The 22,199-nt window shown below is 45.4% G+C and overlaps 1 protein-coding gene across 1 annotated transcript in view; it reads left to right on the top strand.

The window, feature by feature from the left end:
- agbl1 (AGBL carboxypeptidase 1) overlaps nt 1-22,199 on the top strand; it is a 134,598-nt gene that overhangs the window by 50,724 nt on the left and 61,675 nt on the right. The window contains exons 16-19 of the mRNA XM_058087448.2: nt 5,762-5,910; nt 14,197-14,284; nt 14,903-15,035; nt 18,142-18,295. Of these exons, the coding sequence (XP_057943431.2) occupies nt 5,762-5,910; nt 14,197-14,284; nt 14,903-15,035; nt 18,142-18,295 (524 nt within the window). The remainder of the gene's footprint in view (nt 1-5,761; nt 5,911-14,196; nt 14,285-14,902; nt 15,036-18,141; nt 18,296-22,199) is intronic.

The raw sequence follows: 22,199 nt of genomic DNA, 5'->3' as shown, positions 1-22,199 counted from the left end.
CCAAACGCAGGGCCCGGGAAACGGTCTGGAGGACAGCCTGCTGGGTGAGGGGTGTCCCAGCTGGCTTCAGTCACTGGCTTCTCATCTCCCACTGGAGGCCGCGCACTATGCAGGACTGAAGAAGGATGGTCTCAGGTGATGGGTCCTCTACTTGTGAGTCCATTCGGGAGAGTGCATTTGGTTTGCCATTGAGGGAACTTGGGCAATAAGTCAGAGTGAAGTCAAAGCGAGTGTGAACGGGAGCCCACTGGGCTTGGCGGAGGTTGAGGCGTTGAGCAGAGTGGATGTATGACAGGATTCTAAAATCTGTCTAGATGACAAACCGGTGCGTCGCTCCCTCCAACCAGTGTTTCCACTCCTGCAGAGCGAGGACCACCACCAACAGCTCCAACACCGGGAGCAACATGGAACTATGCCAACATCATAGTTGCATCCAGTGGGTGAGAGACGTCTAGAGAAAAAGGTGCAGGGGTGAAGCCTCTGGTCAGAGCTGGGGCCCTGAGGGAGCACAGCCCCTACCCCAGTATCGGACGCATCAACCTCAACAAAAACCATGAGAGCGCGACTAGGTTGAATAAGATCTTGGCAGGGTCGGGTCTAAAATTTGCCCTTCTCCACAATAAACCCAAGAAAGGACACCAAAGGCAAGTGAAAGGTGAACTTTTGAGGTGTAATGAACAACTGATTCTCCAAAAGTTTGTGGAGGACAACATGAACGTTCTGCAGGTGTTGTTTGGTGGACAAAGAATAAATAATGGTGTCATCTAAATAAATAAAACAAAACGGCCGATCATGACGTGTAGGACGTCATTGGTAAAACATTGGAAGACTGCAGCAGCATTAGTGAGACCAAAGGGCATGATGCAGTATTCAAAATGCCCTAAGACTGCCTTGAGTGGCATCCTCTTCCACTCGTCCCCTTTACAGATATGAATAAGGTGGTAAGCACAACTGCCAACTCATCCTGCAGACGGGGACTAAGAGTGGCCAAAAAGACGCATTGTAGCGCTGACTCAAGGGAGGTCCACATCTGCAAATACACAAAAAGCAGTAAGAGCATAGCAAGAAAACACACAACCCCAACAGTAAGGAAAAGTACATGTCACACCGAAGCGTGACAGGACCAGGTAGAAAGATGGCAAGGCCCGAAGTTTAGGAGTAGAGTTGTTGTTGTTCTATCATAGTGTAGCTAGGAAGAGAAATATAGAATTCATCTGAGTTTGTTAAGAATGTCCTGAAGGTAAAAATAGTGTCAGACAAGGTGATGGTGGTTGACTTTGCCAAAACGGTGGAAATGGCTGTAGTGAATACTTTCTTCCTGAAGAGAGAGGAACATAGGATGACCTATAAGAGTGGAGGTATAGTGTGTACAGGAGTACAGTGTAATCTGAAGGAGATCAGTGACTGTAAAGTAGGAGTAGGTCAATGTGTAGACAGACAGCATAGGATGGTGGTGTTGTAGGGTGAGGAAGCTGAAGAGAGCAAAGGCAGAGCAGAATAAGATATTAATTCTCCACATCCCCAAAATCCCTTCTTTTGCAGAAATTCCACATTTTCCAAACACAAATTCAGCTTCTTCTTCTTTCCCCTTTAGGGGTCACCACAGCAAATCAATGGCCTCCATCCAACCCTGTCTTCTGCATCTGTCTCTCTGGCACCAACAACCCTCATGTCCTGCTTCACAACATCCATGAACCTGCTCTTCATGTTTTCCTCTACCCCTCCAACCTGGCAGCTCTAAATGCTGCATCCTTCTACTAATATGTTCACTATCTCTCCTCTGGACATGTCCGAACCATCTTATTCTGGCCTCTCTGACTTCATCTCCAAGGCGTCTAACAAATGATGTCCCCCTGATGTACTCATTCCTGATCCTAACCATCCTGGTCACTCCCAATGTGAAACTCAGCATCCGCATCTCTGCTACCTCGAGTTGTGCTTCCTGTCTTTTCCTCAGTGGCACTGTCTTCAGGCCAAACAACATGGCTGGTCTCACCACAGTTTTGTGTGCCTTTCTTTCATTTTAGCTGAAACTCTTCTATCACACATCACACCTGACACTTCTCTCCACCTGTTCCATCCTGCCTGCTTCTTCACCTCCTTTTCACAATCTCCATTGTTCTGAACTGTTGACCCAAAGTTCTTCAAATTCTCCACCTTCTGTATCTCTTCTCCCTGTAACCTCACTCTTCCACTTGGGTCCCACACATATACGCTTGTCTTGCTGTGGCTGATCTTCATTCCTCTCCTTTCCAGGGCAAACCTCCACTTTTCCAGGACCTCCTCCACCTGTTCCCTACTCTCGCTACAAATCACAATGTCATCTGCAAACATCATAGTCTTGTCTCACCTCATTTGTCAGCCTGTCCATCACCATAGCAAACAAGAAGGGCCTCAGATCAGATCCCTGATGCAGTCCCACCTCCACCTTGAACTCTTCTGTCACACCTACAGCACATCTTAGCATTCCAGTCCTCATCCATGTCCTGCACCACTTGGACATACTTCTCTGTCACTCTTTGTCATTTCCTCATACAATACCACAGTTTCCACAGCTCTGCACATCACTATTAAAATGGGCACCAACACACTTCTCCTCCATTCCTGAGGCATCTTCTCACCACCAAAGATTCTATTAGGAACTCAAGATCCAGTCAGGAACTATGCTGCTACCAGTGTACAAGTCGTTATTGACGTCTTGTTTGGCATTGGCCACCTCTACTTTCACCTTACGCGTCATCTCTCTGTACTCCTGTCTACTCTCTTGAGTGCTCTCAATGTCCCACTTCTTCTTAGCTAACCTTTTTTGCTGTAAACATTCCTACACCTCCTCATTCCACCACCAAGTCTTTTAGTCTGCTTTCTTTCTTTTCCAAGTACTCTCCTACCTGTCTCCCTGATCACATTTGCTGTGGTTGTCCATTCATCTGGAAGCACCTCCTGACCATCCAGCGCCCGTCTCAACTCCTGCCTAAAAATCCTACAACACTCTTCTTGTTTCAGCTTCCACCATTTTGTCCTCTGTCCTTTGCCCTCGTCATCTTGAACCACGTCATTCTATACACCACCGTCCTATGCTGTCTGACCTACCACTACTTTGCAGTCACTGATCTTCAGATTACAGCACAGATTACTACACAAGATGTAGTCTCCCTGTGTACTGCTACCTCCACTTTTATAGGTCACCCTAAGTTCCTCTCTCTTTTGGAAGAAAGTATTCACTCCAGCCATTTCCATTCTTTTTGCAAAGTCAACCTCCATTTGTCCTTCTGTGTTCCTCTCCTGAATACAAAACCTACGTATGCGTCCCCTCTTCATCATCCCTATTTCCTGCACCAACATACGTACATGTCCACACATGCTCTGCATCACCTCTAGGGATCGACCGATATGTTTTTTCGGGCCGATACTGATTTTTTTCCATCACTTTAGCCGATGGCCGATTTTGATTAGGCCGATATTTGTGGCCGATACTGCTTTTGCTCCCTCAATTTACATGAAAAAATGACAATGATAACAAATATTCCAGGTATCAAGTTTAAACAAATATTTATTGAAATGTAAACACTGAACACAGAAGGATTCAGCTTTCTCAAGTTTTATCTGGCATCGATGTGAGACGCACCCCACCCTCCCCGCCTCCACACACACAAACACATCACACTGACACAATTAAGTACGATATATGAAACATTTCTCTCATCATTAAAGTTTGTGTTGTGCACGCTCAAGACCTCTGATAGCAGACACGGCTGCTCCAATTCGTTCTGTGTGTGTGTGCGCGCGTGCATGCTCGGAGAGAGTGCACACACATAACACGAAACGCATTTAACCTTAGCCCGGCGTTGGCTGAATGAAACTCCTCCAAACACCATGGGACTGAATTGCCAAGGTTGCCATTAAAGCGGTGTTGGTAACAGCTGTACATATTAGCCTCCAACTACATCAACAGCTCCCTAATTCCAACGGTAGGCACTTTTAAGACCCACAAACTAAACTATATTGTAGTGTCGCAGGGAGCACTTCCGGCAACACAGAGCTGCCCGGCGGATGCCTGTCTGTAAATCATGCGGCGGAAAAATACATTGGCGAACCCACGCGCGCATCGGCCGATACCGATTCAAGTAAAGAACGCAAATATCGGCCCGATATATCGGTTGATCCTTAATCACCTCATCAAGGTCCAGCTTGAATTTCTCTTTTGCTTCACATCCTACTTTGTGGCGCATACCTACGAACAACATTGAACAACACACCTTCAATTTTTAGATTCAGACTCAACACCCTTTTCTCTCTGGGACATTCTTACCCCACTCCTTCAGAATAACTCCCACTCCATTTATCTTCCTATCTACACCATGATAGAACAACTTGAACCCTGCTCCTAACCTTCTAGCCTTGCTACCTTTCCACCTGGTCTCCTGGACACATAGTATGTGTACCTTCCTCCTCTGCATCATGTCAACCAACTTTCTCTCTTTTCCTGTTAGTTCCAACATTCAAAGTCACTACTCTCAGTTCTAGGTTCTTGCCGCTCCTCTTCTCTCTCTTCTTACGGACCTATCTCCTCTCCTTCTTTGACCAACAGTAACTCAATTTCCACCGGCACCCTGTAGGTCAACAGCAACGATGGCAGTTGTTGTTAATCCGGGCCTCGACCGATCCAATATGGAAGTAGCGTGTTTGAGTTGCATATTTGGGTTGCCAAAATTTTTACGCTGGATGCCCATCCTGACACAACCCTGTCTGGTTATCCAGGCTTGGAAGTGGCACAACTAGGCAATGGCTTGTGGGTACATTGAGGCAACATTCCAAACACAAATTCAGCTAGTTAGAACAATGCAAACTATTTGCTTTATGACTGAAATTATAAATTTTACGCTTTTCCACAAATTTCACATAATTTCAGTAAAATTTGTCCATGCATCCATCCCTCCATTTTTGTGTGGCTTATCCTCGCTAAGGTCACGGATATGCTGGAGGCTATCCCAGCTGTCTTTGGGTGAGGGACGAGGTACACCCTGGACTGGTCGCTAGCCAGTTGCAGGGCAAATATAGACAAACAATCATTCACTCACCTTCATTCATTCATACCCATGGACAATTTGGAGTCGCTAGTTAATCTAACATGCATGTTTTTGTAATGTGGGAGGAATTGGAGTACCTGGAGACCCACACGGAAGGGGAGAACATACAAACTCCACACAGTGATTTGTATTGAATTCGTATTGAAAAGCTTTCTCAACCCATTAAAACCAGGGATGCTCTGAACAGGGTTGTATGCTTCCGATACCGATCATTCAGAGTGAAATTGATACATATACCAATCACATGCATTAACTGTACATCTATTTATGATGAGTGCTATTGATCGGCCCCACCATTCAACAGTTTCAAATAGTGTTAGCCGATGGATGTAATACCCACTTCCCTGTGGGAAAAAAAACAAGCTCCAAACTAACCACATTGCTTGTTTTAAAAACAAAATATCACTGTCATAAAAAGTCACACTTGGAGTCCGAAGACATTTATTGGCACATATGGATCACGTGTTTTTGAGAAATCGGCCGACAGTGGAGCATCCCTGATTAAAATCTTCGAACGTTAAAACTTTCTGGCTATGTTTTACATTCCAAAATTTGCCACTTGTCCTTCAACTTCGCATTTTCATGACTTCATCTATCATCTCATTAACATGCAATTTCCTCAGAAATTGCCTCCTCTAGTCAATTTTGATGATGTAATTTCTTTTCCTCTACAGATATGAATACGACCTCATTTTGAATGCAGATGCCAACTGTTGCCAGCACACTCAGTGGTTTTACTTTGAAGTCAGTAACATGGTGCCTGGCGTTCCCTATCGTTTTAATGTCATCAACTGTGAGAAAAGTAACAGCCAATTCAACTATGGTGAGACCGGTTTGCTTTGTTGCATCAAGTTTGGATCATTTCAATAAAAAATTGTGACATGATCTGAGAAGTCACAATTTCATGTCCTTGTGTCAGTTGGCATTAACTTGCTAACTTGCTAAGCTATCTTGACAACCAGCAGCAGTGAGAATGATATGGTGGTAATGTCTATTTACTGTTTAGGTGTTAGTCCTATCTGTATGTGATCGTTATAGTCCAGTTTTAGTCGACAAAAACTACAAATGTTTGTCTAGCTTTAGACAGATTTCTTTGGATGAGGAAAATATTTACAAGGGCACAGTGTTCCCTCATTTATCACAGACGCATAGTTTCCCAAAATGGCTCCAAAAAGTGAAATATGCAAAAAAGTTAAATTAAGTTAGAAAAAGTTAAATTAATTAAGTCTGTATTTCATTGTTGCAAAAGTATTCACACCATTGCACCAAAGTTGTCATTTTTATTCGCAAACCGAAAACTCTTGCATCATAGTCTCACAAGCCTGCATTTACAGACCTGTGACTCTTATAGGCTCCATTACTCTCTATTCTAATTGTGCCCAGTAATCACCTGTCCATATCCATAGTCACTCCATGCTTGTCAGCAAACAACAGTCATAAAGTCAAAGGAGCTGTCAGAAGACCTCACAAAGAAAGTTCCAGAGAAGCATAGAGATGGCCAAAGCTAAGCAGCACATCACAGGTGCCATCAATGTGCCAAAAACTAGTGTTGCATAACTTGTACAGAAGAAGAACAGGGCATCCCTCCAAGAAAACAGTAAAATGCAAGAGAAACTGCTCAGGGAAGCAAGAGAAAACCTCTCTGCAACTCTTGAAGGCCTGAAGCAGTCTCTCCAGATTGCTGGGACTAATGTACACAAGTTTATACATCCCACACTTTATACAAAGAAGGTCTCTATGGGCATTTTGCAAAGAAAAAGCCACACCTGAAGAACAACATCTCAAGGCTTGTTTGCAGCAATGTGGGACAGAATGATCCGGTCAATCCAAAATTGAACTTGAAAAATTGAAAATGCTAAAAAAATGTGTTTTTGGCAAACACAGACCAAGAGGTATGTTTGGTGCAAAGCCAACACAGCTGATGATCCGACTCATACCATCCCTACCCTGAAACAAGGAGGTGGGAACATAATGCTATGGAGCTGTTTGTCTTCCTCTGGTCCTGGTGAGCTTGTCCATGTACAAGGTATGATGAATAGTGCAAAATACATTCACATCCTGGAGAAGGGACTTCCTGTTTGAGAGTGAGCATCCCTAATAGTACGATATTTTGGTGGAAAGGCTCTGCTGTTGTTAGGAAGCTACTGCCAAAGATTTTCTATTGAACGTGAGCGCTTGGCTGTTTTTAAGGAAAGATTGTAAAAAAAAAACAGAAACGTATAAAACGTCTGCAAAAACCCTGAACCTTGAAATTAGGTTTATCTTTCAGCAGGATAATGATCCAAAACATACAGTTGGAGTGACACAAGAATGGCTCAGGAAGAACAAAGTGAAGCTTCTAGACGGGCCAAGTCAGAGCCTGGATCTCAACCCAAAAAGAGAACTTGTGGCAGGATGTGAAGATTGCCGCCACCGAAGATCACCAAGGAACCTGTCTGAAAAACTGTCCGAACAACATTGAGCAAAACTCATTGCTGGTTATCCAAAGCGATTGGAAGCTGGTATTGCTGCCAAAGGAGCTCCAACCAAGTGCTGACTATGACTTCATGCCTTGGTGTGAATTCTTTTTCAACAATGAAATTCAGACTTTTGCAATCTATCTATTGTAAAGAGTGCTTCTGAACGAAAGCAGTGATACATTGTCATGTTTGGGCTATTTCTTTTAATACAAAAAGGAGAGAAACACATTTCCTTGGTTCTGTACTGAATTGAGTGTTGCTCATGGATATGAGTACTTTTGCCACCCACTGTAAATCTTTACATGGAAACCTTTAAGCTTACTATAAAATTGATCACAAACCAATTGTGGAGTAAGATTGTAGGTATGATAGTGTGTGTGTTTGTGCATGTGTTGCCATGGAGAGATACGCATGTTCAGGGGTTGGAGAAGGATAGGAAGTAACGGGCAGGAAGTGAGGGAGGACAAGACCCCATGTTGGAGTTAGTTGTGGGTTAAGGCAGTGACAGTCGCCCTTGTAGGAATTGTGGCTTCTTGGACCTCAATAAAAGCAGGCTGTTGTTGTTACGTTCCCGCAGTGGACCACAACATGCAGATGCAGGTTTGAGTGGTTAAAAGTTCTTTAATAACTCACTGGTGGTAAACAAATAAGGCTCAAGGCAAGAAGGAGGGCGAACGAAGGGCGCTGGTGGCAGCAGCAGGCTGCACACCAGGGCTAAGACTAGGGTGAGACAAGATAATAAGCGCCTCCTGGTTGCTTACCTAGCTTCTCGGGAAACCGGCGGTAAAAATCAGTGAGGAGGCGTGGGTCGAGGGTGAGGGACCTCGAGAACCACGACCGCTTCTCTGGGCCATACCCTTACCAGTCGACCAGATACTGGAAACCCCTGACCCTTCTTCTCACGTCTAATATTGCCTTGCCCGTGAATGCAGGATGACCGTCGACCAGCCTGATGTGCATATAGGGAATGCATACAGTGAGAGCAGGTCACAGGAGGACAACCATACTTTTTGCCCCACCTGGTAGTGCGGTGCAGGTGTCCGGTGGCGGTTGGCTACCTGTTGGTTCCGTTCGGATGTTCTGGCGAGAGCGGACCTGGTGTTGCGCCAGGCCGAGCGTGCCTGGTCAAGATGGGCGGCCACTGACAGGACTGTGGAGTCTGACTTTAGTGTGGGGAATGCTGGTGGCTGGAAACTATAGGCGGCATGGAACGGGGACAGGCCTGTGGCAGAACTGATCTGAGAATTGTGAGCGTACTTGATCCACGGGAGGTCGGTGGCCTGTGTGGTGGGCTGTTGGTGGCACACGCACCGGATGGCTGCCTCCAGGTCCTGGTTGGTCCGTTCGATCTGATCATTGCTCTGTGGGTGGTAGTCGGAAATAAGGCAGGGGGTCGCCCTCAGGGACTTGCAGAAGGCCCCCCACACTGCGGATGAAAACTGGGTCCCTCTGTCAGAAACTACCTCCAAAGGATGCCGTGAAGGCGAAAAACGTGGCGGACCATGAGCTGAGCGGCCTCCAGGGTTGAGGGGAGCTTGGGGAGGGCGACGAAGTGGTGAATCTGTCCACGATGGTGAAGGTGGTGGTCTTGCCACTGGAGGGGGGGTAGTAACAAAATCCACAGCAATGAGGGACCACGGCTGGGACGGGATGAGCAGGGGGTGGAGGAGCCCTGCAGGGGCCTGGTGGGAGGCCTTGTTCCGGGCGCAGACCGAACAGGCGGCCACAAACCTCTTTGCGTACGCTCGGAGGGTGGGCCACCAAGAGCACTGGCAAAGGAGGAAGATGGTGCGGTTGATCTTGGGGTGACGAACAGGCATTGAGGTGGGCACGCCTTGGGGGACTGGACCGTCTGGAGGGGTTCTGTGACCTGCCTCTCAATGTCCCACTGGAGGCCCCCAAGGATGCGAGGATGGGTTCCTGGGTGGTCTGCTCAGTGGAAGCGGCATAAATGCTGGACAGGGCATTCGACTTAATGTTCTGGGACCCTGGGCGGAAGGTGATAAGGAAGTTAAAGTCAGTGAAGAACTGGGCCCACCTGCCTTTACGGGGGTTGAGTCTCTGGGCGGAGCATAGATGAGCCAGGTTCTTGTGATCCATGAGGACGCTAAATGGAAGCTCCGCCCCCTCCAACCAGTGCCTCCACTATTGGAGGGCCAGTGCGACGGCTAGGAGTTCCTTGTTGCCAATGTCGTAATTACAGACTGTTGGGGTCAGGCGTCAGGAGAAGAAGGCGCAGGGGTGCAGTCTCTGGTCGATGGTTGAGCGCTGGGAGAGGACGGCCCCCACACCCCACAACCTCGACACAGAAAGGGAGAGATGGGTTAGGGTGCACCAGGACAGGCACAGAAGTGAAAAGAGCATGTGTATTTAAAGCAGAGTCTGCTCCTGGGGTCCTAAGAAACAGGATCTTGATGTAGGTGAGTCTGGTAAGGGGTTCTGCAACGTGGCAGAAATTGTGGATGAAGCGGCGGTAAAAGTTGGCAAATCCCAGAAACTTTTATAAGTGCTTCCGAGAGATAGGAACAGGCCAGTTGGCTACAGCCTGGATTTTGTGGAGCTGGCCCTTCTCCACGACAAACCCCAGAAACGGGGTGGATGACATGTGGAAGCAGCATTTCTCTGCCTTAACAAATAGTCTATTCCCTTGGAGTCATTGGAGAACCAGGCGGACTTGTTGGACTTATGCCTCAAGAGAGGGGGGAAAAATAAGGATGTCATCAAGGTATACGAAGAGAAAGCAGCCGAGAATTTCGCAAAGGATGTCGTTGACTAGGTTTTGGAATACGGTGGGGGCGTTAGTGAGGTACTCAAAGTGGCCGATGTGTGTTAAATGCCGTCTTCCATTTGCCACCGTCACAGATGACAAGTTGATAGGCATTGCAAGGGTCAAGCTTAGTAAAAAACCTGGCAATGTGAAGTGATGTGAAGGCCGAGTCCAGTGGGGTAAGGGATACTTATTTTTTATGGTAATTTGATTGAGGGCATGACAATCAATGCAAGGACTGTCAAGTTCCCTTTGGTTTTCATACAATCCCCACTTGAGGGGGATGAGCCATCTACCCAGAGGTGTAGGAAGCGTATTCACTCAATAAATAAGCGGCTTGTCCTGTTTTGCATCTTTTATTTTCAGTTGCAATTTAGGGTGCAGTTTGCCACTTGAAATTAGGTGAAAAACCTTTCAATAAAAAAAAAAAAGAAACACATTTAAATTCTGTGCAAAGCCACAAATCCCATGCCTCACAAATTACTGCAATAGAGAATAAGCAAATTAAGCTTTAATATAATACCAGGTAAGCATGAATCAGGTATGAATTCCACCACTTCCCATATATTTATTGCTGTTTTTATTTATATATTATATTATATTATTATATATATATATATATTTTAATGTGTTCTTAAATTATTACTAATTATAATAATAAATAACACATTGTAATTTATTAATTAATTCATTCAGAATTTACTGTGATATTTATCATAGTTGTTAACCTTAAATGTATTTAACATGATTTGTATTTACCATGAATTACTTACTGACTGTTTTAACAAGACACATGCATTTTTTAACCTAATACACATGAATTAATTCTTAATTTTAACTGCGATTATACACAAGGAAAATTTGCACAATATTATAACTCAGCCATGCTTTCTAATGCTAATTGCCCATAGCATTAAATAAAATTCAGTTAGCTTTCAAATCACATTTCCAAACCAAAGTGAAATAAACGTACTTAATACATACGCAACAATATAAGCTAACTATTTACACCCGTCACAATTTCAACCACATTAAATCAAGTTAACCACAATACCAACAAGCGTTTAACACAACAATCAGTGCACGTGAGCATTAAACAGTGAACAAGCTAGACTATCGTTAGCACAGATTCTTTACATTGAAACAGTTTGGCGTCTTACCGGCTGCCTCTCTGGTGTTTGTAGATGCTCTGATTTGTATGGGCGACTTACAAACGATAGTTAAACAGTCTCTGCCTGGTGCCGCTGTTTGCTTAATTGCTTCACCTGTGCTGGTGTGCGCCACATATTCCGGTCCGGCCGCGATTGATGTCACGAAGGTTCCTCCTCCCATTTTTGTTGACGTGTCTAAATCTCAAGTTTGACTTGACAAGGACATAGTGACTTGTCTTTCTTTTCGACAACAAAAAAAACCTGCGGTGAGGGGGGAAGAAGAGGGTCGGATGAAACTGGCAGACAGAGAAGAGGAGATGTATTCCTCAAGGGCTTTCATCTCAGGCTTGGATAGGTTGTATAGGTGGGAAGAGGGTAAGGTGGCCTCCAAGAGGAGGTCGATGCTACAGTCATAAGGGAAGGGGTGGTGGAGGGGAGGAGGGCAAGTCTTTGTCCTTGCTGTAGACCACTCTCAGGTCATGGTAGACAGACGGGAGCCCCGAAAGATCAATAATTTCAGGTTGGGGGGGCAGTGAGGGTGAGGGGTGGCTGGCGGCAGAGCAGGGGCAATGGATGTGGCAGAACACGCTCCAGTTTAGGGCAATGGAGCACGGCCAGTCAATACATAGGTTTAACAATGGGTGGAGAGCGAGAGGGGATTATAAAAAAGCTCAACAAATCGCAGTGGTTGCCAGATTGTCAGAGGCTGAGCAGTTTGGTCTGGTAATTAATGCAAGCCCGTCAAGGGAGTGAACCTTTTTGGGCTCAGGGAGCCTGACCATGGGTATAGCAGAGCGCTTTACAAAAGTCTTGTCCAGGAAACTGTCATCGGCGCCGGAGTCAACAAGCGCTTGAATGTCAATCCATGACAGCGTACCTTGAAGCTGCATTCTGGCGGCAGCAGGAGACTGCCCCCTAGCGGGAGAGCCAGCAGGCGATGGCTGGCTGGAGCGACGAGGAGCCTGGGAGGGCGGAGTGGGACAGCGGAGATAGGATGGTCAGCCTCACCGCAGTAGATGCAGAGGTGCAGATGTCGTCTTCGCTCCCTCTCCTCGACAGTGAGCCGTTTTCCTGCTAGCTGCATGGGTTTATCCAGTATCCAAGCCGAGGCGGTGTCGATCACAGGAGGCAGGGCGGGGGTGTAGACGTAGACACGAGGCCCGGGGCTGCTCGTTCCTTGTGAGGGCGTGGTGCGTCCATGTCGCTGGAGGCTCGCCTCTTCGTGGTCGCTCAGCTGCTTGTTGAGGTCATCCAAATTGGCCGGAAGTCCAAGCAGGATCTTGTGAGCCCTGATGTGGCTTGCCAGCCCGAGGAAGAAAGCGTCCAGGTGGGCTGTAGTGTTCCAATTGCTCTGGGAGGCCAAGGTGCGGAATTTGATCGTGTGATCAGAGACTTGGCGCCGCCCCTGGCGCAACGTGAACAGGGCCCTGGGAGGCCTCTCTTCCCGGCGGGTTGCGTTGAAAGACTTGTTCCAGAGCCTTGGTGAAAGCCGCATATGTGACGCATGAGGGGGCGCGGCAACTCCACTCCGCCATGGCCCACCCCGTGAGCTGGCTCGCCTCGCTCGGAGGGGAAGGCCTCCGTGTGAGTCCTCTGTGTGTGGACGGGTCGTACATTTCCGGAGTCTCCAGTGAAGCGCTTGGGTCTGGACAGCTGTGGGCAGGCGGGTGGGTTGGCGTGGGCTGGCGGGCCGATTGCGCTGACCGTCGTGTTGTCATCAGGAGGGAGCGCCGCGAGCAGCGTGTTGAGGCCGGCGTCCAGACTTTTCATCATGGCGTCTTGACGCGCCGACAGTTCCTGGAGGCAAGTTCCCATAGCGGTAAGTTGCTTCTCCTGTTTTCCAAGGCGTTGCGCTTGGGAGCGTAGGGCCTTCTTGGCGGGGTCCTGCTCAGCATGGTTCATAGTTTGGCTGGTTCTTTTTGTTACATTCCCGCGTTGGACCACAGAGTGCAGATGCAGGTTTGAGTGGTGAAAAGTTCTTTAATACTCACTGGTGTTAAACAAGCGAGGCTCAAAGCAAGAACGAGGGGAGGCGATCGTCACACATAGAAGTGATCACAGAGGTAATCGTCATAGTTGTTCCGCCTATCTGGTATGGTGTTTGGCTGAGTGCAGAATGTTACAATATCTTAACACAACTTTGTTGTAACGTACTTTGGAAAGAATATCTGTGTGATGAGCCAGTTTTTCTTTCGGATGGATTATACTGTATTTAAAGTATTTTGACAATCAGTGCGTTGTTCCGACCAAAAGTGCTCCTGTTGGCCCCATCACCATGGTGTGTTGAGCAAGAAGGGCAACCCATGCTAAGCTGGGATGCATTTCTGTGTTTTAGCTTTTGACTTAAAGAGTACACACACAAAAGGCAGAAATGTAATACATTTTAAACGTCTGGCTAGATGCTAACAATTTCAACCAGCATCACCTCCTCAACTAAAACTCACTCACAACTCACGTTTAGCTTGCCTCGTTTTTGGCATGAAAAAAGGTTTGTCATCGTTTTGTCATCATTGACGAAAACAACACTTCTTCAGGCTCAGAAGTCAAATCTACCATACACGTTAATTTTCATGCTAAACAACTGCCCTTTTATGTGTCTGAAGATGTGTTTAATCTCAATTTAAATTGAGTGAGTATGATAAATAATTTTGACTTTACAAGCTGAAATTAAAGTTTTTTTAATTTATTATTTCATTTCCTGAAATATTTCTTTGTGTGTTTATGTATCACAGGAATGCAGCCAGTGCTCTACTCTGTACGGGATGCACTGAATGGTCAACCCCACTGGCTCAGGTCTGGGACTGAAATTTGTTATTTCAGGTAAGAATGAATTACCCAGACACATGTGGAGGCTCCAGGGCATTCAAAGGTCAATATTAAAGGGGACCTATTGTGCTTTTTCCACTTTTTTGACCTTTATATGTTGTCACAATGCTGTATTCTCGTGTTAAACAATGCCAAAGTTTCAGATAATGAGGTTGAAATGGTTCTGAACGCTGGGTTTCAGAGAGTTTTTTTTTTAACACCGCCTCACTGTGATAGCTTCCTTGTGTCAAGCTGTACAAGCTGTTAGCTGGACAAACTGAGTGGGACCAATCACAGCAGAGTGGGCGTGTCTGGAGGTAGGCTCTGGGTGGAATAAGTTAAAACAAACCATTTTGGAAAGCAAATGAAATACAGCTGGATTAGGTGCAGATTCTGGAAAATCTAGAAAGCTTTCTGTGCAGGTTATCATGTGTAGCTGCTGTACACAACTAAATACAAAGGGCCAAAAATGAGCATAATGGGTCTCCGTTAAATGCAGAGTAGAAGTCCACAAAGAGTAGCAGCAGTAGTAGCTCCCGTTTGAATGGCTTCTCTGTTGCTGGAGCTTCTGTGAGGAGAAGATGAAGTCAATGAAGATAGGGTTTCACTCACATTGTTAATTTTATCCCGCAGAAACCATTTCTGTCCAGTTCGTGGCAGCCGGAAAACAACATTTTATACGCTGACGTTCACCATCACCTTCAAAAACAATGAGGATGTGTGTTACCTGGCCTACCATTACCCCTACACTTACTCTACTCTAAGGGTAAGTCAGTGTCACATAATTTCGCTGTCCACATATTATTATTATCATTTCTGAGTGTGAAGTTCACCTAGTAAAATACACACTAACCCAGGCAAAGGGTTACTTTAACACCAGCCCAACGTCCCAGGATGTTGGATTGTTCCATTTTAACCCAGCATATGAATTCAAATATTCCACCCAAATGCTTGGTCAAAATAATTCCAAGGCTGGGTTATTTTAACTGCACATGTTAGTCATATACTGTACTCAAATCCTGGGTCAAATTATTTAAAATGCTAGGTTTGTTTAACACTATATATTGGTTATACGTATATTCTACCAATGCTGGGTCAAATTATTTACATTGCTGGGTTGTTTTAACACAAGTTGGCACACAAGTTCTCCCTGCTTTGGGTAGATGAAGAATGCATCGAAGCAGACATGGAGGGTTGAAGCAGAGCGATGTGTTCTAAAGCCTCTCCAGCAATGATGTCCAAAGCCCGAGATGCTTGACACTGGCGATTTCCCAGTGCCAGGATTTACGGGGATCATGGAGGTCTCACAACTTCCATACAAAGTGAAAACCAACCAGCACTTGGCTCACGGGATGAAGTGTGGGAAAAGTCACTCTTGATGCACTACAATGCTAGGGGGAAACATTATTTAACTGGAATCTTCGTTGTGAATTTTTTAAAGGTACCCAGTATGCTTTTTCCACTTTTCTGACCCATGAATGTAGTTAGAATGTTATATTCTTGTTTTAAACGATGCCAAAGTTTCAGATCATGAGGTATAAGATAAGATAAGATAAATCTAAAAATAAAAAATATAAACAACCTAAAAGTATTAACAAATTAACAATTTTACCCAGGATTATACAGTTTACAAGATAATACGAAATATGAAAAGAAATATATGACCAGTATATACACTATGAGATCTTGCAAGTGAATTGAATATGGAATATGAGGCATTATGAATATTGCATTTAGAACGTAATCTATCGCACTTAGAGATTGATATTGCACGTGGAACTTGATCAGATATTGCACAGTGAATGGAGTCTGGAATAAATATACTGAATATGAAAAGTATTGCACAGATGTACGTAGCGGTGTAAAGTCTATTGGGAGCAGTGCTGGTTGTACAGTCTGACAGCTACACACTCTTCGGGTGAGGCAGTCTATCGCTAAAGGAGCTCTCCAGTGCCGTCAAAGTTTCCTGAAGGGGGTTGGAGTCATTCTTCAACATGGATGACAGCTTAGCCATCATCCTCCTCTCTCCCACCACCTCCACTGGGTCAAGGGGGCAACCCAGGGCAGATCTGGCCTTCTTGATGATCTTATCCAGTGTCTTCCTGTATGCAGCCGAAATGCTGCTACCCCAGCAGACAACTCCTTGGAAAATGGCTGACGCCACAACAGAGTCATAGAACATCTTCAGGAGTGCCCCTTGCACTCCAAAAGACCTCAGTCTCCTGAGCAGATAGTGTCTGCTCAGCCCTTTCTCGTATACAGCGTATACAGCGAGTCCAGTCCAGTCTATTGTTGAGGTGAACACCCAGGGACTTATAAGATGTCACCATCTCAATGTCCATTCCCTGAATTCTGAATGCGAGTGGATGTGCCTGTGGAAATCCAACACCAGTTCTCTGTTTTTCCCTGTGTTGATCTGGAGTCAGTTCCGCTGGCATCAGTCCACAAAGTCATCACAAAGTGATGAGGCGATGATTGCAGAGGTGTCAGAGAACTTCTGCAGGTGGCAGGTTGGTGTGTTATATTAAAAGTCAGCAGTGTAGAGGGTGAAAAGGAACGGAGTCAGGACCGTTCCCTGCAGGCCCCCCGTACTTTAGAAAACCGTGTCGGTCCCGTGTCATCACATACTGTGGATGTTTGGTGAGGTAGTCCAGTGTCCACAATGTGAGGTGCAGGTCCACTCCTGTGTGCTCCAGTTTGTCTCAGAGGTGCTGGCTGGATGGTGTTGAACGCACTGGAGATGATGATTCTCACAGTGTTCCCAGGTTTCTCCAGGTGAGCGTGCGCTCTGTGTTGGAGGAAGATGGAGGCACCCCGGTGCCAGGTTGATAGGCGAACTGAAGCGGGTCCACCGACCCACCAGGAGGCAGGAGCAGCTGGCAAGGAACAGCTGCTCCAAGGTCTTCATCAGGTGGGATGTTAATGCCACGACCTGTAGCTGCTGAGGTCCTTGGGGTGCGGTGTCTTGGGGACAGGAACCACACAGGATGTCTTCCACAGCTGTGGCACCCTCCCCAGCTTCAGGCTCACGTTGAGGATATGCTCGACAATTCCACACAGCTCGTCTGCGCAGGACTTCAGGAGCCTGGAGCTGATGCCGTCTGGTCCTGCCACCTTCCTCGCCTTGGTGTTCTGGAGCTGGTTTCTCACCTGGGATGTTGTGAGGGTCCGGTTGGAGCAGGGGGGCTGTGTGCTTGGGGATGTTGGTGAGGAAGTTGAGCTGATTAGCTGAGCAGTGGGAGGTGGCTGTGTGCAGGAGGGGGAAGTGAGGGTGTAGCTGTCTACTCAATTATTTTAAAATAATAATTTTAAAAATAATAATAATGGATTCAATTTATAATGCACTTTCCATTCTTCAGAATCACAAAATGTGACACAGGAAAAACAAATAAAAAGGAAAACTCTAGAAAAAAAAAGTATTAAAAACTTTTTTTCTCTTTGAATGAGATTCATGAGATGATGGGGACAGGGGTCGGCAACCTTACTATGAAAAGAGCCATTTTACCCTCTTGCCCACTAAAGAAAAATAGCCTAGAGCCACAAGACTTACATTTAAAACAATGTCTTATAAACTTTAAGAAGAGAATCGAACAAATAGAAGTGCAGATGAGGGTGTGATGAGCTCACAATGCTGAGACAGGTGAATTTAAAACAAAGAATCGATATCGGATTGGTATAGCCAATACCAGCCTGGATTTTACTCAGTATCAGAATGAACACAAAATCCGGGGTATCGCATGTCTTATTGTTTTATTGTAATTTGACAATTGTGAAAATTGATTGATTGTCAATTGATATCAAATGGCAAAAGTACAGATTTGTATTTACCATAACATAGTGTGTATCTAATAAGAATGTTTCATGTTTGTCAGACTCATCTGAACTTGCTGCATCGATCAATTGATCCTGCCAAGGTGTTTTTCCGGCAGCAGATTCTCGCTGCGACTCTCGCTGGAAACGCCTGTCCAATCGTCACCATTACTGCCTGTCCTCCCAGCAAGAGCTATAAAGATATTCACCAGCTACGTGAGTACTTATCCTAAAGTTAGCTCCTGAATGCATTTTATTGTGTGAACACTGAAAGCATTCACACATTATCTTCTTATTTTGCCTATTTTTTTTATTTTGCTAACTACTCCTCCATTTTGTTAACCAATTCAAACGGCTACCTATTCGGGATATTACCAAAATAGAATTACCAAAATTGGAAAAAAATCAGGTGACAACCCTGGACTTACCCATTTCACTAACAGATCTTTATGATGCTCGACAGCAAATGCCAAATAACAAGGCACCAGGACCGGACGGGTTCCCTGCCGAATTTTATAAAACATTCTGGTCATTGCTAGCCCCAGTATTTTGTAAAATGGTTCAGGAAATAAAAGAAAATGCACGCCTACCCCCATATATGAACTCTGCTACAATCAGTCTCTTGCTAAAATCAGAAAAGGACCCAACATTACCTTCCAGTTATAGTCCAATTTCACATATTAATGCGGATCTTAAAATAATAGGCAAAGTATTAGCTAGAAGACTGGAAAAAGTTACCCCTCATATAATACATCCCGATCAATCAGGATTTATCAAGGGGAGACACTCAGTTAGCAATGTATGCCGCTTAACCAATCTGATTGATCACAATCATCCATAATTTAGAAACCACAATCGTTTCACGAGACGCTGAAAAACCATTCGACAGAGTTAACTGGAAATTTCTCTTTGCAACCCTACAGAAATTTGGCTTTGGAGAGTCATTTAGAACGTGGATCCAAATATTATATAGCACCCCAAAGGCCTCCGTTCGAACCAATAATCTGATCTCTCCAGAATTCACTTTACAAAGAGGTACTAGGCAAGGTTGTCCACTCTCCCCCTCATTGTTTGCTATCTTCATTGAACCTCTTGCAGCTGCAATTCGACAACATGTAAATATTAAAGGGATCTACACAACGAATGTTCATCATAAGATAAGCCTTTATGCTGATGATGTGTTACTCTTCCTAAAAAACTCACACTTCTCACTTCATCAAGCTATCACACTCATCAATAACTTTAGCACCTTTCCGGACTACTCTATTAACTGGTCTAAATCCATAGTATTTCCCATTAATTTCGTTTTCCAGAGCACCCCCTCTATACCACTGCGTTCAGGGAATATCAGGTATTTGGGCATCAACATTTCCTCCAATCTGTCAGACCTGATCAGCTTGAATTATACCCCACTGTTGAAATCGATTGAGGATGATCTTGAACGTTGGAGAACTTTATGAGCAGAGTATCCACTGTGAAAATGATGATATTACCAAGGATCAATTATCTGTTCTCTATGATCCCAACCAAACCATCTATAACTTGGTTTAAGTCATTGGATTCATATATAAATAAATTTCTTTGGAAAAATAAGCCAGCACGAATAAGCCTAAAAACATTACAAAAATCTAAAGAATGTGGAGGCTTAGAACTGCCAAATTTCTCCAATTACTTCCTGGCAAATAGGCTACAGTATATCTTAAAATGGATAAAACCTAACCCCTTGGATCAGTTATGGCTAGACATTGAACAATCATTTAGCCAAGAAATCCCCATCTTTAACTTACCTTTCATAAGTCAAATCCTTAGGAAACACGATTGTTTTAAAAGTATAAATATTAAAACCACTCTGACAGCTTGGTGGGAATTTTTAAAAATAACTAGGTCCTCGCTCAATCCTTGCCAGTACACTCCGATCTGGAATAACCCTGATATACTGCTTAAAAAAAAAAACCTTGGATTTTACAACATGGCATGACAAAGGAATAAGTTGCTTGGAAAATATCATAAGGGGGGGAAAGTTTGTGTCATTCACTTACCTTGTTACACAGTATGGGTTAAGCCAGAATACATTTCTTGAATACTCACAAACTAAATCCATAATTAGAGCTAGGTTTCGTAACATATCTTGGGAAAGTTATCCCACCATTGACCAATTCTTAAATGTATCTGCTCCCCAAACATTATCCAAGTTGTACATTCTTTTGTCAAAGTGTGACAACACCGTTGGGGTTCCAGTCTCCAAATGGAATCTAGATTTATCTACAAGCTGTGACCCTGAGTTCTGGAAGCAAATATGCCTTAATTCGTCCCGTTTAATAAAAAATCCCAACCTACAGTTGGTTCAGTTCAAAACCATTCATAGAGTACACTACACAGGACAGAGAATGTTTAAAATGGGTCTAACCGACTCTAACATCTGTGTACACTGCCCAGATCATATAGTAGATGATTATTTACACTCCATGTGGGCATGTGCCCCCATTAGTAATTTCTGGCAAGCAGTGTGCGAAGACCTTTCTTTGGCACTTGGGACCTCTATTCCTTCCTCACCTGTATTATGCTTGTTGGGTGATCTTTCTACAGTCAACGTAGAAACAAATCACACACAACTCCTCATCACAGCGTTAAGCATTGCCAAGAAAACCATTCTTATCAATTGGAAATCCAAAAAAAAACTGAACATAGCCTTTTACAAAAATCTTCTGTTAGATCACATAGCAATTGAGAGAATGTCTGCTGAATCCAAAGAACAACTGTCAGAATTTCAATCTATATGGGCTCCAAGAATTAATCTCTTAAACTAATCTCTTAATCTAATTCTCGAAGGGCTGAGTGTGCCTGTCTCTGCCCCTGGCGGTCCCCTTCCTCTGGCTTGGGGCATGGTCTTGGTCGCCGGGTTGCCCTGGCGTCTGGGGGGTGAGCGGGTGGGTGCCGTGTATCTCTGTCCCTTCTTGCTGGGCTTACCCCCTGGAGGTTCTGGTGGGGGTTGGTGGGGGGCTGTCCGGATCTGGGGATGGGGCGTGGGTGGGGTGGTGGTGGTCGTCCCGGGGGTGGTGCAGGCCGTCCCTCGGGGTGATGGGTAGACGGGGAGTCGCATCCTGTGGGTGGTGGGCGCCTGCTGCTGCTGGGGGGGGGCCTGTGTGCGGCCGGTGGCGCTGGTTCCTCCGCGGCCTTCCTCGCACCTGGGGGTGGGCCGGGTTTGCCCTGGGTGCTCTGGCTTGGCTACTGTGTGCCCTGCCCTTGGTGTGGGCACGGGTGGTTATACCCCGCTGCCCCTGCAGAGCCTTCCCCCTTAGGTATGTATATGGCTATATATGTGTGTGTGTGTGTAGGTATGCATGTATATACTTATCATATCTAAAATAGCTAAAAGATCTAAATTATTAGAAAATATATTATATATAAATTATTATTACATATTAAGTATCAATAGTAGTATCATTATTAGACATACATAACTATTATCAATACATATTATTATTACTATTATTATTATTATTATCACTATTATTATTACTATTATTATTATCATTATTACTATTATTATTATTATTATTACTATTGTTATTATTATCAATTACTTTACTTTATTTTTATTTATTATTTTTATTCTCAATTTTTATTTTTGTGTATGGTAAGCATGTGTGAGTTATGGGGACCGTGTGCTATCGTCCCACTCTGGCTGTGGCTGTTTCCCGGGTGGGGCACCTGGTAAGCTCATACGGGAGGGGGGGTCTCGTTTGTGCAGCTTGGGCTCTGGGTGGGGAGGTGCGGTGCTGGGGTGGGGCATTACCTGCTTCTCTCCCTTCGGTAGGGGGGTGGCTGGGTTGTGGTGGATGTGGGGCGGGCGGGTGTGGGAGCTGGGTGTGAGTGCGTGGGTACCGGGACGGGTAGCAGTTGGGGTGGTGCTCTGCGCGGCGCGGGCCGGGATTGGCGGGGGGCTTGCTTGGCGGGGTGGTGGGCTCTGGGTCGTGGGGGGGCCTAGACCAAGGGTTGGGGGGCGGGGCTGGCCGGTGACTCACGGGCGGCCCCTGCTATTTGCCGGTCTCTGGCTGGCCCCTTCTGTCTCCGGTCTGGTGGCGGTCTCCCCGCCTCCGGGGTGTCCTACTCGGCGGGT

This window comes from Doryrhamphus excisus, linkage group LG6, assembly GCF_037039965.1.
Source record: "Doryrhamphus excisus strain RoL-2023G ecotype Guam linkage group LG6, RoL_Dexc_Guam_v1.1, whole genome shotgun sequence".
Classification (NCBI taxonomy): Eukaryota; Metazoa; Chordata; class Actinopteri; order Syngnathiformes; family Syngnathidae; genus Doryrhamphus; species Doryrhamphus excisus.
The sequence above is the reverse complement of the archived record's forward strand: the minus strand, read 5'-3'. Positions and strand labels throughout refer to the sequence as shown.